At 31.2% G+C, this 18146-nt stretch overlaps 1 protein-coding gene across 1 annotated transcript; it reads right to left on the reverse strand.

The window, feature by feature from the left end:
• Positions 1–6512: 6512 nt before the first annotated feature.
• On the reverse strand, positions 6513–13001 carry LOC131948236 (adhesion G-protein coupled receptor D1-like). The gene is made up of 14 exons (XM_059309774.1): positions 12833–13001; positions 11997–12212; positions 10744–10796; positions 10336–10382; positions 10098–10218; positions 9731–9831; positions 9325–9427; positions 8779–8878; positions 8248–8317; positions 8060–8126; positions 7706–7791; positions 7422–7548; positions 6881–6922; positions 6513–6596 (listed from the first exon to the last, which is right to left on the reverse strand). Exons 1-14 carry the CDS (start codon positions 12999–13001, stop codon positions 6513–6515), a joined length of 1386 nt encoding a protein of 461 aa, XP_059165757.1.
• Positions 13002–18146: the final 5145 nt, after the last annotated feature.

The following is an 18146-nucleotide window of genomic DNA, read 5'->3' on the forward strand; positions in this document are numbered from 1 at the left end:
ACCCGAAGAATTGCATTAAAGAAATTGCAAGAAAACCACTTTTTAGATTAGACACATTAATTAGGCGGTAATTTTATTATAGAGTATCGATGAAGAAATTTCTTTTGAGTTGGGGAGGGGGGGAAGGGCTCAGACGTTCCTACGCGTGGGGTGGGGCTTCGCCCCTACCCGAAGAACTGTATGCAAGAAACTCTACACGCAAACCATTAAGATTAGACAACATTTCCTTTTTATTCAATGTTAACGCGAAAATCAATGACGTCATATAACTGTGAGCACTCTCTGGGTTTGAGATTATTTTCTACTCTGTGCTAAATGTGTCGACGTCATACTTCGTTTTTCGAAATACTGTGCATGTTTTTAAATTCCTTGTGTTTTCTCTAGAGCGTTCTTGTCAGATAGAATTTTTTCTTATGTTTTCTCTAGAGCGTTCTTGTCAGACAGAGCGTTCTTGTCCGATAGATAGATACATACACAGACAGCGAAACTATTATTATAGATAGTTTTCTTTTACTTAGTCATAGGCAACATTGTCACAATGTCAACATGTGGCTTCACATTCGAAAATGGGTCACAGTAAACTAAGCAGTCAGAAGAAACATAGTAGCATACCCTATTGTAGTCCAGTATTTTTAGCAATATAGTTTATCCATTTAATTACTATATAAATACAATTTATTTTCATGTCGTTGAAACTATAAAAACTACAAAATAAATTATCATTGTAATTTAAAATGTTTAAAATAAATGTATTAACAAGAAAACGATGGGGCAAATGCTATAGATATAGATGTTTAAAAAGGAAGAATGTTTGATTTGATGTGTCCAGAGTTTTTACCGCCTCCCCCCCCCCCGAACAAAATGAAATTTATATACTTTATATAGAAAATCAGTGTCCGCCCTCCCGAAGAAAGTCTACCGCCCCCCCCCCGAAAATTTCAAGTGTCCCCCCCCCCCCGGAGAAAAAAGTCTGGAAGAAACACTGGATGTGTCTCATTGTATTAAACATCATTCCGGCGTGTCATCAAATGTAATTTAAAAATACTTGAATCACAATTTAATTACACATTTGCATTTTCAATTTCTTTTTTTTTTTGTTTTTATAAAATTGTATTTGGACGCTTTTATAGATCTATTTATGAGTAAACCATCGTAGGGGTCATCCATAAATTACGTCACGCTTTTTTGACGATTTTACCTCCACTTCCCCTCCCCTCTGTCACACGTCGTCAAAAGCCAGACTCCCCCCTAAAATGACGTCACACATCAGCCTACAACCCCCTCAAAATTGCAGTTGAATTTTTTTTTAAACAGCTATATTTTTCCAAAATCTTGTCTGAAATCTCAAAAGATATTATTATAATCAATTGTTATTACAATTTATTAAAACCGTTTTCTAAAACGCAAAATAACGTCTAAAATTCGTTTTCTAACATTGCTTTTTTTATAATGCAAAAGTGTGACGTCGCACCATCTGAACCCAACCCCCCCCCATCCCCCTCATCACACACCGTCACAAAATTACGGACCCCCCTCCCCCTACGAATGTGACGTCACTTATGGACGACCCCTTAAATGAATGAAAGAAGGCTGCGTGTAAGAAATAAGTATTACTATTGTAAATCTGTATCAGTCCTCACACGCCGATGATGAAAACTGTAATACTAAAGCGAACATGCAAGGCAAACTGACGCTGTAAATTATATGTTTAAGGCAATTTGTCTGTTTCAACACTCTAGAGTTGTTTTTGGTAACAAAAAAATATCTCCGCAGTCTATCGGATGTAAGTTGTGTATAGTAGCAGTATTATACTATTGTAGCATTATTATATTTTTGGAACAGCAATAATGAACGAATAGACGTGGTATATTATAGTTGCAGTGTTATACTGTAACTGCTCTTCTGCAACAATAAATGGGAGTAGTTTTATATTATTGGATTAGAAATACTCTATAGGCGTAGTAAATAAATGTGTATTTATGTTTGTATTGTAAGTATACACGTGTTTGAATAAACAAAAAAAAAGAACCTTTGGTACTAATAAAATCAATTTAAACAATGTTCTAGATGATGTTTGTTCTTGCAATAATAATTCTTGCATATCATAAATACAAAGTGGAAACACAATCGATGTTTTCTTCTCTCTGGACTGTATAATTAACGTTGATTTCCTCCATCAAATTATGGTTCAACATTTTATGCTCCTTATGACCAGATGACTTTAACTTCAGCCTGGATTTGTTTCTATAGACTGTGTCCATTCAAGTGAAATATACAATGTAGCAAAGTTTAATTTTGGGGTTTTCTCCCCTAGATAGGATGCTGCCCCAGCTAACTTCTAATTTGACTAGCTCCTGCCCGACAAGGGCTGATTTATTATCTTACAATACTAGTTCATAATAGTAGATACTCATTGTGTATCTTATAATACTTGCTACTTATTGTGTATATTACAATTCTAGCTACTTATTGGTTTATACCGACTTGAACAAATGATAACCTATATTGGTCTGACATATTTGTGTTGCATCTAATATTACAACACCCCTGTTCATATATTTAAGTCAGGGGTCGGCAACCTTTTGAGACGGAAGAGCCAAAAGATGCAATTTACAAAATTTACCAGTTTTTAAAAAGCCACCTACATTTTTTTTTTCAACATTAGGTTATATATATATATATATATATATATATATATATATATATATATATATATATATATATATATATATATATATATATATATACAAAAGAATAGGATGAGTTTTCCTTTACTTGCAGTTTTACATTTAACTCGATTATTTTCTTTGTGATATCCATCAAGTTGAATGTTTCAATTCGGGATGAACAGTTTGATAGGAAGATTAATAGGAAGTACATTGAAAATAGGGAGTACCTAAATACTCTAGGGGTCATCCATAAATGACGTCACTCGTAGGGGGGAGGGGGGGTCCGTAATTTTGTGACGATGTGTGATGAGGGGGGGGGGGGGGGGTCAGATGTTGCGACGTCACATTTTTGCATTATAAAAAAAGCAATGTTAGAAAACGAATTTTAGACGTTATTTCGCGTTTTAGATAACTGTTTTAATAAATTGTAATAGTTTAGACAAGATTTTGGAAAAATATCAATGTTTTAAAAAAATTCAACTGCAATTTTGAGGGGGGTTGTAGGTTGAGGTGTGACGTCATTTTAGGGAGGGGGGTCTGGCTTTTTGTGACGAAGTGTGACGGAGGGGAGGGGGTGGGAGGTAAAAATCGTCAAAAAAAGCGTGACGTCATTTATGGATGACCCCCTAATAGAATAGCGAATGTTTATGTTTATGATTATCTAATTTATTATCGAGTGTTGCAGAACAATATTTTATGAGTTCTGAAAAAAAAAAAAAAATAATTATTAATATTTGTACATGGAGCCGAAGAGCCGCATCTTAACATCAAAAGAGCCGCATGCGGCTCGCGAGCCGCAGGTTGCCGACCCCTGATTTAAGTCGATTGCAAGAAACGCATTGAAAAGAATGCATTATGTCGCATAACCTATAATTGATTGTAAAATTGTTATTTTCAAATGAATTTAATCCGCCCGTTATGGATAAACAATACTTTTGATTATTTTCTTAATATAGTTTTTGTATCATTGTTGCATCGTATACAATGTAAAAGTACACGAAAGACGTTTACGTTTACTGATTTGTATATGCAGATCTTTAAATAAATATACACTGAAGTAAAACAAAGATTATTTACATATAGTGGCAGACATTATGAATGTGTGGACAAAGCTAAAACAAAACTACCACTAACATGAAGACTATTATATTTTGCTTTAATGTAGTTAATAATGCAATAACACAATTACAGTAAACAGAAAGCAATGAAAAGAAACACACATACACATATGCATATATATCTCGTTGGTCTCATAGACCTTAGGATGATTTCGCATTGGAAGTTCAAGGATGTGTGGTAGATAAGAAGAGTCTGCTGTTTTCCCTAGTGTCAGACTTCCTATCTCCACACAGCTGATTGACACAGGGGACAAGACGTTACCTGTACAGCATGGAATCAACATTGTCGCAAGAGCTGTCGAATGGAGACCAGAGTTGGTAAACATATCACCTAGAGGATTCAACATCTGTTTGTATACGGAGTTATCTCTACTGAATTTAATGAGTGTTCGAACTCGGGACTTTTGGGTTAGCAACCATGAACTTACCCGCTCGACCACTCCGAACATAAAATCAATCAAATAAATAGTATCCAAGACAACGATGTGAATACAAGAAATTCATACAACGATGTAAACAAAACACATTCATCAGAGACTACTGGATGTTAGCTGCGATATTAGGAAGTAACTCTCTATATCCCAACTAAAGATTTGGAAAAAACTAGCTGGTCAGATAAAATACGGCAAAAAATACCAGATTTTAAGCTATGTTTTGACGTTTTTGCAGTGAACTTGAAATAAATGCAGGTCGTTATGCAGTGTAGTAGATGTAAAGTCAATATGAAGCACAAGTAAAAATAAAATTAAAATGAACATAGCGATACAACATTGTTGACATTATAATCATGGAATTGCAAATGCAAATCAAGCAGTGACGCTAACAAACACACTAGTATTATAAGTAAATAAGAAATACAATTGTACAGATGTGATATATTGACTAACAACGTATTAATGTATGTAAACTGGCAATACTAAAAAAATGAATATTAGAAAAAATTTGATCAAACAATATTTTTTTATTGCTAATGTTAAAATATAAAAAAAATAGAGTATACAACATTTATAACCAGTAAAATATATTATCATTAAATATTCAAACATAAAATTAAGGCAATATAAAATAGTGCTAAAGTATTTTAAATGTAAGAAAACATACCGTGTAAAAAAGAATTATAAGGAAAGTATGCTGTGCAAACTAAGTAATAAGTTTTTTTCTAAAAAAAAATAATTGAAGGTATTAAAACCTAAGTGTTACTATATTTGCTTTAGAATATTAATTTAAACAAGAATCGAACCAATACGGTTAAGTATTTTTTTCACGACGTAGCAACATATTCAAAACACCTTCAATGGTGGCCAATATTTTAGCGAAACTTCATATAGCTTCAGGTTATAATTATACCATTAATACATTATTGTCCTTCTCAAATCTTAAATTTAGCCTAACGTATTAATGCCTCTATATAATGGACACAATGTGGTGTTAGTGTAAGCAATCAATCGTGAGATTATTCTAAGGCGGCATTACTTGTCCCATAAATACGTTTCTCTATTTGGTCAGTAAATCATATTTGCTAAGATATGTCCATTTATATGTTCAATTTCCGAAAAGGTATAGTCTGAAATAAGTAAAAAAGTAAGTATAAGTAAGTAATATTAAGTCGTACTTATTTAGTGTAATAGTTTTAAAAGGATAATAAATTCTGCAAAAAAAACAACAATAAATACATTAAATATATTGTTCAAATTAAATTTTTAATTCTAAATTGTCATTGGCATAGGTGTATTACAATGATGTGAGTGTAACATTCTTACTCAATAAGGTTATTCACATACTCTACCAAACACGAGTTCGTAAATTTACGCGTATTTTATGTTACTGTCAGGCACTATAGCGCAATAGTTTTATACATTTGCGTGTCTTATATAGACAATTGTAATTATTCATAAGTTACCTCAGATGTGTAGTTAAAGTGTAAACAAAGTAAAGCGTCCTATTTAGACATAGCGTTACATTTGGTAGATGAAATAGAGTTTCCTGACATCGGCTCATAAAGTGAAGGTGTGGTCAGCACTTTGTTCAGCCGCCTTTACTTTCCCTAACATTAACATAAGTTAGTAACGCATCACAGCTGGACACTCTAATGACTTCAATCGCTCATGCCACTCCGTTAATGGTACTAAAGTGTACTGAATCATTATTTATCGAATTAACATTATAGCATTGAGAACATTTTGAAACTATCTAAATCTAAGCCACCACAGTGAGTATGGCCTATACTAAACATACCAGTGACTATAACATTTGACCAGAATGGCCTATACTAAACATACCAGTGACTATAACATTTGACCAGAATGGCCTATACTAAACATACCAGTGACTATAACATTTGACCAGAATGGCCTATACTAAACATACCAGTGACTATAACATTTGACCAGAATGGCCTATACTAAACATACCAGTGACTATAACATTTGACCAGAATGGCCTATACTAAACATACCAGTGACTATAACATTTGACCAGTATGGTCTATACTAAACATACCAGTGACTATAACATTAGACCATTATGGCATATACTAAACATACCAGTGACTATAACATTTGACCAGAATGGCCTATACTAAACATACCAGTGACTATAACATATGACCAGAATGGCCTGTACTAAACATACCAGTGACTATAACATTTGACCAGAATGGCCTATACTAAACATACCAGTGACTATAACATTTGACCAGAATGGCCTATACTAAACATACCAGTGACTATAACATTTGACCAGTCGTATGTCCCGAGTCCAGTTTGTCCGCTCTGTACCTACGTATAAATGCCCGCGCGCCATCTCGAACCTGTTTAAATACAATCGTCAGTAAAACAATTAAATTTATATTGGAAACATACTTTACTTGTTAACCTACGTCTAGATACTTATGAGTGTATAGAACAGAGTCTTAAGTTTGTATAGCTGGATCAGCTTTAAGGGATAGTTATCAATACAGCGATGTTTTATATTAAGTGATACATGTTGGTGACCAACAAAATAACGCATATTTATATAGTGAACCAAGGTGATATACCCAATATACTGTCTATTCAGATCAATTGTTCCCTCTAGATAAAATCAATCACCTACCTGCTGTTGAAGCAAACACTGGCAAATGAAAATTAATAAACCCTGGAAAATTGAAGCAAAAATATATTTTTATTTTATAGAAAAGAAAAAGAAATCTTCAGAATAACAGTCGTATACAAATAAACTTCGATTGTGTTAGATGCCTACTTTTTTACTTTTATTTTCTTTGCTCAAATTGTATTTGTCATCGAATACTATGACTCATGTTAGACTGTTAGACTGGTAAATCTTTAATTGCTTTCAAAGAATGTATACAATCACAAAGATTTAATGTTGGATATACCTTTTAAAAACAAGGTTATATTTTTAAAATGCCGAACAAAATATAAATAAATTATTGTTTATGTATCCCTTATATATTCAATAATATTTCAAGTATGAACGTAACTTTAGAAGACAATTACAGGAAATAAAAATTTAAATTATAAAATAAAATAAAACAGCATTCAGTGATCTGCTACAATTGTAAAGGCATATAAATAAGAAAACAACACCAACTTTTAAATACACAATTAAATAAAAATATAAAAACAGCACCAACCTGCAGTGAGTTAGTGAGAGCAAACAGGTACTGGAAGATCACGTGGGGGTCTGTCATGGACAAGACACCAAACACCCAGGACAGGCCGAGGATTGGGGACAAGATACAGATGGACCGGACGACTGACCTATCATTGATGTACATTCATGTTACTATGCTTGTAATATTTTTAAAATGGGAAAACTAATAATAACTCAAAGTATCGCACTATACAGATGTTATGTATTATTTTAAAGACTGCGTGTAGGTAATAGTGTTGTATAACATCTCATTGTTACACTTACTTAGTTCTAGCCACAAGTGGTTTGTTGGACATGAAATGTGAAGTCTGCATGACTTTAAGGACAACAAACACAATGATGAAATTTAGCTGTAACGGAATGCACACTTTTAGGAATATAAGACACAATATATGTAAAAAGTCAACATAACGATGGATAAAAAACAGTACATTTAAAAAAAAGTTTTAAAATAATTAACATTTTTACTTATAAAAGTAATTTAATTTTTATTTGAAAAACGTCAATTAATAAATTATCGGAATAATATTACGCATTTAAATAGTTACTAATATATTAAATTAACCAAAGAAGAAGAAAAAAACGTATTTATTTAATTTTTAACAGTTATTGCCTTACTAAAATAATACTTAGCGCTGGGACTGAAAAAGACCAAAAGACACCAGACTCAATGGAAAGCCAGCAACTGAAATGACCGGGTTAGATTTGATGTATAAACATGTTTAATATACAATGGAAATGCACTACACAATATATGATTATTTTTTAAAAACATTGTGATAAATACGTTACAAATATGAGTTTACTATGTGTCAGTAGTGTATCCATGAGCTTTTGTCACTGCAATAGTTATGACCACAATAAGCAAAGGTCCACCTGTAATGTTGGATTAATCAAATTGTTATATTAAAAGATATAACGTTTAGCGTTATTTTCGACATATATAATGCATTTCTACAAATACAAACACAATTTGCAACAGGTAATTAGACGCATGCATCTAAAGAAAGCATTGGTCTATGTTCTGTTATGTGTTAAAAGTGTAATTATAGTTACACAACAAAACATCCACCTAAGAATATATTTTCTCACTTTCTAAGCCTTTAATGTGAATATCTATTATACACTCATCTAATAAATATATTGCACGTTGATAATATTTAACTATTTTTGTATGCTGGTTAATTATATTAAGTTGATTTCTAAATAGGCCTACCATAAAAAAATAATAATGAAAACTAAAATCATGCAATGAATGTTAGTATAAAGATTATCACAAGACATTTTACCATAAGACAACGGAAGTAAGTAGCGCAAGAGCGGACGTGACGTCATACTAATGACTGACAGGAGGACATTGAGACCTTGACCCAGCATGGAGAAAAACACAACAAGAAACAGGAAGTGAAGGACCGCAGCAATGACCGTGCACATGACCTAATCCAAACGGGTTGATTAGAGTAAAAGTTATAACAATTTAAAATCTTACTTCAGTTTCAACAAGGGAAACTAACGTTTATATTATTATCTGTTATATCCTTTATATTATTAAAATCTAAATGTGCGTAAATAATTTATATATATATATATATATATATATATATATATATATATATATATATATATATATATATATATATATATATATATATATATATATATAAATATATATATATATATATATATATATATATATATATATATATATATATATATATATATATATATATATATATATATATATATATAATATATATATATATATATATATATATATATATATATATATATATATATATATATATATATATATATTTATATATATATATATATATATAATCAGGCTGTGTTTAACTGAGATATTTCAAGCTGCAATGATTTACCTTGTTTTGTGTCTGGTTTATTCCCGCTAAAAATACGACATAGCCAAATGTCAAGGTCACAGAAAGGTTGACATAAAGGACAGCTCGGTCAGATTTTACATATCTACAGGTGTATGTAAAACTTTTTCAATTACCAATTAATAATTGAATAAGATTAGAAACAAATACTACTTACCATAGCATAGAGTTGTAAGATAACATTTATAATGTCTTTCGATTTTTTTTTAGTCATAACAAAATATTTATTCATTTGATACTATATATTTCTAAAAGCCTTATTATTAAAGATAAACAATAACTTAACATACGTAACTTTTTGAAAACATTTTCTTAGCACAAAATAATTTCAAATATATGTTTATACGTATGGCATATACATACATGATTCCTTATCTACTTAACCTACCTCCATAGAACGGCATAGACCAGGACGGTAGCCAGCAGACATATTATAGATACAGATACACATATGATGGAGATTGTGTTTATTATGTAGTTATCTGTATGCTAAGAATAGAGATTTGAATGTTAGCTTCTATTTGGAAACAACTTTTATAAAATAGTTTAAAAAAAAAAGCAAAATGTTCAAACGTAACAAAAAAAAAAGAAAAAACAGTCACTAAAAATAAAGACTAAATATAAAGATAGTTGCAATTTTTTCAAAGTATTTCATAACAAAAACAAAACAGATGGCATTTTTCTTTATGTTAGATAAATTGATATCTGATCATACTGTGTGCTTACACAACACACCTTTGTTAAATATAACGTACCTGGTCAATGTAGGGACTCATAAGAACAGCGAAGTTTGTCGTATGGCTGCACTCACACGTGACATAGTCCTGGTCGTAATACAACACGTGACACCCTTCAGACGACCACACACCGCTCTCCCTGAGCACACATTGTAATGTTCAAAAAAAAAAAATACAAAAAAGCAGTTTCCTTGCCTACTATAGTTTGAGAAATTTTGACTAGAATAGAAGATTGCTAAAAAGTATGAGCACTTACTCAGCTGAAAAGTCCAAGAAAGCACAAACTGGGTTTCTGTAATTGGTCTGGGTTGTAATAAAACAATTTATAATATTTGTTAAAACAATGATTACATTACCATTTTTATTATATTACATCAAAAAGCTGCAAGTAATGTCTTACAGAATTAGTGTAGAATGAAACCCTGAGCGGGGTATGAAGTTCTCCATCAAAACCACGAACAGAAAATGCGACGATATCAGATACTAAAGTTTTCTTAGCGAGTTCTTTGTTGTGCCTGTTAGCGAGATTGTAACGAATATATATATATATATATATATATATATATATATATATATATATATATATAAATATGTGTGTGTGTGTGTGTGTGTTTGTGTGTAGACATGTGTTTTTAGTTTACCTATTTTGTTTTTCTTGATTTACCATCAGCTTGGATTTTAACCCGTCGTACATAATGATAGAGTAATTGAGTGCGCCTGAAGCATAACAATCAAACATTTTTAATTAATGAAACGTTAAACGTAACTTAAAAATATTAGTTTTTTATTGATTGACAATTACTTGAGTAATACAACAGTTTTGTGTAAATTAATGATTTTAAAAGTAAAAAAAAAAAAAAATTATAAAAGCACGATATCAAAATTAAAATGTTGTAAAAGTAAATATAACCACCGAATGTTTGGCTCGCATTGTGTGACAAATACAAACTGTTGTTTGTTTTCAATGATATATTGTAGAATTCTTCGACTCCAAGGATCATTGGGAAATGTATGTCAGCTTTTGATTGGTTAATTATTATTGCTAAAGAACAGAAACACATTTAATTTTTTTTAACAGACATCGATGTAAATGTCATATTAATAGAAGATAGAATAACATATAAAGTTACACTCTAACATGAAGACACTCATTTAAACACATGTTAGAGACATACTTTAATCGAAATGTTAAGTTACGTGAAGCAGTAATGCCATATGTCATGAAAAAAGGAGGGGAGGGGGCGGGTAGCGAAAAGATTTTAACTTTTTGACGAGGAGAATGGTCGGGCTTAACATCTATATTTAGAAAAAAAAAATAGTAAGCATTGAAACTTGAACATATCTTTACCTAGCGTGTCCTGTATTATGACTGTAATGTTTGCAGAAGATTTAACGACGATATTTTCCATGTAGTTAACCAGTCTAGTCGCCGCCTGCTCCCCTCTCTTATTTAACTGATGCCAGACATGTCCTTCTATTTGTATGGTCAAGTCTACCACTGATGTTATTTTCTGATAGCGAGTTTTTTTTTTAAATACATTTAAATGAAGTATTTTTTTTTAAATTATAAAATTATAAAATTATGACTCAACTAAATTGGTGTCATTTTCTCTTATATTAACTTTGCGTTTCTAAATCAATGTAAAATTATTTTATTTTACGGATTAATCCTTTACTATGTTTTCTTTTATAAAAGTAAAATCTAAGCAAAAACGATATAAAATAAATACATGTTTAAATTTGTTTGTGAAATATGAAATATTTTAGAGTTTACATAGGCCTACATAGTGACTCATCCTCGCTTAACTTATGCCATTTAAGTTTGTACCAATAATGCCATCACGTACACATTTTTGTCATATTTGAGTTAATATTTATCATCTCTAATTACATTAAATGCGTGGTAAACGAAATCACGAACACATATAAAAACTCCCATATAAATGGCTTTAAGTAAAATAGAAAACTGAAACTCAACCTTCAGTAAATGTTCATCTATAGTGATAACTGTAGAGTTAACTGCTAACGAGACCATTTCTAGAAAATCGATGATGAGTTTCAGATCACCAGGTATAATATCCTTTACAACAGTTGTAAGAGTAGAGTAGATCTTGTCCAAGGTCTCTTCAACCACTAGTGAAGCATTTAATTGGTTCTTGAATATGCCATAGCTCTGTATAATTCATGTATATATATATATATATATATGTATATATATATATATATATATATATATATATATATATATATATATATATATATATATATATATATATATATATATATATATTGGAGTCAGAGACGAAAATTGCATTACCATTGTTTTCCAAAACACATATTTAAAGAAACAAGCTATATAGGTCTCTTGTATCTTAAAATACTAAATGTATTTGTAAGCAGATTTGTGCTTAAATTATGTTCTGAATTTTGCAGATACAAACATTGAATTCTTCCAATAATATTATATACGCTTTAAAATACAGATATATTCTTTATTAACATGCATTTACTTTTACTTACAATTTTACTAAGATCTAGGTGAATAGTTTTAAACTCAGAGTCTGAAAAATATTTTTGTTAATGATATTTTGATAAAACCAAAATGTTTAACACTAATCAATATACACAATATAGGGACGGTTTGGAATATGTAAAACAGTTATGTGTGCGACTAAAGTACGTCTTCTATACTTCATTTACGAGAAAGTAAAATGTAATAAAACATGCGGGTAATTATTGTTTAAGTATCTCACGTGGTGAAGCTTCACAGACAAACTTCGCTTTGGTTGATGGGTCCACAACATCCATACTGGTCTCTTTGATGATAACAGCGCCATCATCACGCACTGCTCGTTTACGCCCAGCAAACGGTGGTATGATTGACTCGAAAATAAGGATGTAAAGATATATTACATGTCGCATTTCACAGAATGAAACGAAAGTTTATGTGCGTTTTTTTTTTAAATTAAAACATAGCATGAAAAAAAAAACACAAAAAAACAAACAAACAAACAAACAAAAAAACAAGTGTTTCAGTATTTGACAATATTAAAATAATGGTCAACTTTACAGGAGTGTAAAGACTCAATTGGTGAAATGAACTTAGGAAGTTCTTACACTGGCACAGCAAAATAAACAACGCCCGTATTTCAGTTAACCATAAAATATATTTAGATTTTTATTAACAGGCATACCGATTTTTAATAATGTGTGGTTTAATTGTATACAATTATCTTTTTTTTTGCTGACGTTTTGTTTCAAGTGCTGCCCCTCCCCCCGCTTTCTAGCTTGATGGTAGTTTCACCCCTGAACCCAAACCCTAAGCTAACTTCAATCACTAACCCTAGTCCCGTACTTGAACTATTATATATATGCACTAAAAGTGTATAATTAATGTCAATTTAACTATATATCTATATATATCTATATCTATATATATATATATATCTATATATCTATATATCTATATATATATATATATATATATATATATATATATATATATATATATATATATATATATATATATATATATATATATAGAGAGAGAGAGAGAGAGAGAGAGAGAGAGAGAGAGAGAGAGGCGGGCAAGCACATATTTTGTGTGTGGGCCTTTTTTTATTTTCTAGTTCTGCGATGGTTTGGATTTAGTTAAAAATTAATCAGAGCAAATATTTAGATTTCTTATTGACTGATTTCATACAAAATTTTAGATTCTATATTTTATATTGCATTGTTTTCACATCAAATACTTATTTTTTATAGTTAAAATAAAACAAAAAAAAATTACTCGCTTTATTTTACTTTGCTGACAATCGTAAGGGGATTGAAAGTCCTTGAGAGAATCTAAGCGTTTTGTGTAAACCACTATTGTGCAATAAATACCACCATGAACTTCATGAGGTTAAGATTAAAGAAAGATAAACATTGCATTAAAAACTTAATAAGACACGCTTACATATTAAGGTAGAAATAATATATACATACGTCGCCTAATTGAACTGGATTGAAAGGTGTTGTGCGAAGAAAATGTGGAGCCTGGGTAAACAAAAAATAAACCAATAGAGTTATTTTATAATGTAAAAGGAATTGCTATCGATAACTGATACATTTTAAAAGAATGATTTGAATTAGAATATGATTAAGTTTTAGCTTGAACATACATTTATACAGGTGTTAAGCGTGAATTTCATATTTTGTTAATTCAGAATTATTTTTTTAAATCAATGTTATTAAGAACTGTTATTGATTGATTGAATTAGAACAAACGTAGCATCTACATGTTAATTTGCCGTCTGTTTTACATCACATATTATTTTTTAATAGACAGAGAAAGAAAATGAAATAACAACTCTGTTATTTGTTTCTATCAACCGAAAGGGAATACAAAACAATGTTCAGTTCATGGAAAGCGCGCAAGAAAATATAAAAGCTTTGTGTACATCATTTATTGTTTACCGCAATAAGCCACTTCATGAATTTTATAATGTTTAGCTGAAAGAAAGTTAGTGCGGTAAGGAAGAAGTAATGTGTACATACGTCTGGAATAATTGCTTCGTCTCTGTTTGTTGTGTCAATCTAGAACGTATAATGGAATTAATATCGAAATTGATATGACTCATTTTGAAGAATTAAGTATTAAATGTTATCTTGATTAACGATGTAATAATGAGAAGAAAAATGGTTTAGACTAATGTTTTGAGTTAGAATTTGCTTTAGTGTGAAGATATTGTTACTAATAAGTTAAACGTGAATTTGAAAATTATGTTATTTTGATAAATTCTAAACAATAACATACCATGGTTACAAATAGTTGCAACCATTCATGTAATAATTATGTGTTTTAATATTGATTTATCTTTATCTAATCTATGTTAATTTTACTGGCCGCCATGATAAATCTCCGCCACTTACAATCGTACACAACCGCTTTTACACTCGCACTCGACCTTGGGATAACAATACCTAACACCCCGGGGTTAACTCAACTCACACACACACCTGTCCCGTAAGTTCTAGATTATTCTAACCTATTCTAACCTAACGTACTTATGAACCGTAACAATCTATAGAGAGGAAAATTAAGGTATATGTAATGTGGAACAATACAGTATCCTAATATATAATGGCCCCCGTGCGCACTTATAACATAATTGAAGATGTACAAGTCTATGTTGGTTGAATTTATAATACCGTCTCCGGTATGAAAGTAAAGCACAATGTTTCATCTCTAAAATTATTAATAGTTAAAAGTGTTATTAGTAAAGAAAATTACCATCGACTGTTTAGCAAGATGAATTTGACCACTGTAATGGGGTTTTCCAATAAAAATGCCACGTGATTTGTCTCGAGTTTGCAAAAAGTCTGTAAAATATAAAAATAGATCAAACATATTATATATTTATGTGTTGATTATATTCACAATTAAAGTAGGCTACACTACCCAATCAATCATTATCTCCTTTACGCCAACTTATTATAACGGAGAAACTAACATGCAGACGCACTATAAACAACGAATATATAATAAAAAAATAAAAATTAAATTTCAAAATGAATTGTTATGATATACAGAAAAAATTGATTACGATGCTTCGAATCTAGAACAAGTTTTTTGCAACGGTCTGCAAGCAAATGTTATAATAGAGACTGAAGTTAAGGGAAAAAAGGAAACAAGTAGTGGAACGAATACGTTAAGAAAAATAGCCAAAGTAATCAAAATGTGTATAGTATCAGTAACTTAAATTATGTTAATTTAATTCCGGTTGAAGTTCCATTCAATTAAAAGAACGGCATTTTGCAGTACGGGTGTAATCAGAAAATGAATAAAAGTGAGCAAAAACAAAATTTAGCGTAGGCCTAAATATTGTAGCAAGTACATAAACGATGAGACACTCCTCCACCCTAGAAGCATCGTCCGTTAACTCAAGTAGCATGGTAAAGATGCCTTTTGTGACTGGCATGATCCGAGGCTAGTAAAGTAGAGTTAACCTTTTTATGTGACTTCAATATATGAAAGGGATAGCGCGATCAGCACCAGCCGAACTCATTATTTTTTTAATTTGACAAAATATGCTGTGTATGTGTCATTTTAGAATAAGGGGCTTTTATTGACAACGTAAGAGAGTGGAGAGGGGATGTTGATGGGAAAGATAAAAATCGTCAAACTAACTTGACGTCATTTATCAATAATAATCAATCCCACAGTTTTTTTCTAAGGATACAGGTTAGTTTACTAGAGTATAAATGCAACATTACCTAGTATGACGTCATAGTCTTCTTTATTAAATATTTGTACAAGATTTCCTGATATAGAATTGTTTGTTCCTCCCTTAAAGTTAATACTGCAATATTCATTGGCCTCCTTGAACGTTTTATAAGAATCTATAAATTTTACACAGGAAAGTTGCCCATTCAAATAAACATCTGTCATATCTCCGCAATATCCACATTCTGAAAAAAAATAAAAAAAATTTACCATTGGCTGGCCACTAATTAATCTTAACCACTACTTTACAGTTCAAACTTAAAGACTCCATTTTTTTCCAAATGGGGTGGAAACAATCTTTTTTAGATGAGAGTGTTCATACACGTGTAAGTTTACTAGAAACTTGTATGTGTTATATATATATACATTATATATATATATATATATATATATATATATATATATATATATATATATATATATATATATATAAGTGTGTTCTACCATATTATTTCGTTGAGTAAATAATGTACACTCAAGGTTTTCAAGCGCTAGTGTAGGTAAACCAGTGTCACGATATTTAGTATCCAAGCGCAGGCATTGTTTACATTTAAATAACTCACTTTTAGAAAAGAAGGTCACGCGTCTAAGAACATATGATTGGTAACGCGTAGGTGAAATCCTTCTAATATATTTCGTCAAACTATCTTATATCCCCGCGACAAAATGATTAAAGTGCTTTTTTTTCTGTCTACATTATTATATTAGTTAATGCCATTTTTACACTACTTTAAACACTGTTTCTTTGTCTTTAAAATCAATTATTTGTTCGGGTTTTTTTTAAGTTTGCATTAATAACAATTGAAAAAAAAATTGTATATCCAATTATAGTTTATATTTAAACCATGTCTGTTATCAGACTCGCTATGTTACATGCTTTTTTTGTGTCGAGAGCTTGCTTACTAAAGGGAAACAACTTCCTACAAAAAATTCAAATGTACGTGCTACGGGGCAATACATTAAGTGTTTTCTTAAGGAATGTGTGGTCGGGTCAATTTTAAACGCATTTTTTTTTTATTTTGACGATTTGTAATGAAAGAGACGAACTCATCCAGTTAGTGTATTAGCTGCAGAGCGGCACATAAACCTCTCTCTCACCATGTCCACCCCAATCCTTTTCCTTCACTTTTTGACAACCGAACTCCCGACCAGAGGCGTAGCGAGCGGGGTGGGAGGGGGGGGGGGGACATATGTCCCCGGTCGCCGACCTTAGTGGGCGCCAAAATGGGTTGGAAAAATAAATTGAAAGCTTGAGGGGGGGGGGTGCAAATCGAAATCATGAGGGACGTATGTTAATGGTATTGGAAATAAATGTAGTAATATAGGTAGCGTATTAATTGGGATGATAAGTAAAATGGATGAATTCAACCGGTACGAGGGTCTCTGTCGCTTCTTTACCGGGAATATAGATTCTAGTATAGTTTTACTAGAGGTAATATCATTAAGGTCTGATGACTAAGGGTCAATTCAATGCCCGGATTTTACAGCCTTATTAGAATAATAATTTCTCACCTGGTCCGATGACCTCTTGTCTCTGGCAAGGGTTTACGGCCGGTGAATAAAATAAAATATCAGGTCCGATGACTACGGGTCAACTCAATGCCCGCAGTTTACGGCCTGTAGTAAAATAGAATGATGTAGTATATAATATTATATCTACTGCTCCGTGGCTGATACACGTGCAGGATAAAAGTAGTAAAAAAGGTAACTGAAATGTCTGCTCAACTGCCACCTGGAATTACGTCACATGCAGGAGTAGTTTAGGTCAAATAAGAATTCAAGTGCCCTGTGTGCTAAGA

This window comes from Physella acuta, unplaced genomic scaffold (genome assembly GCF_028476545.2).
Source record: "Physella acuta isolate Inbredline_101_S28 unplaced genomic scaffold, ASM2847654v3 ptg000631l, whole genome shotgun sequence".
NCBI lineage: Eukaryota > Metazoa > Mollusca > Gastropoda > Physidae > Physella > Physella acuta.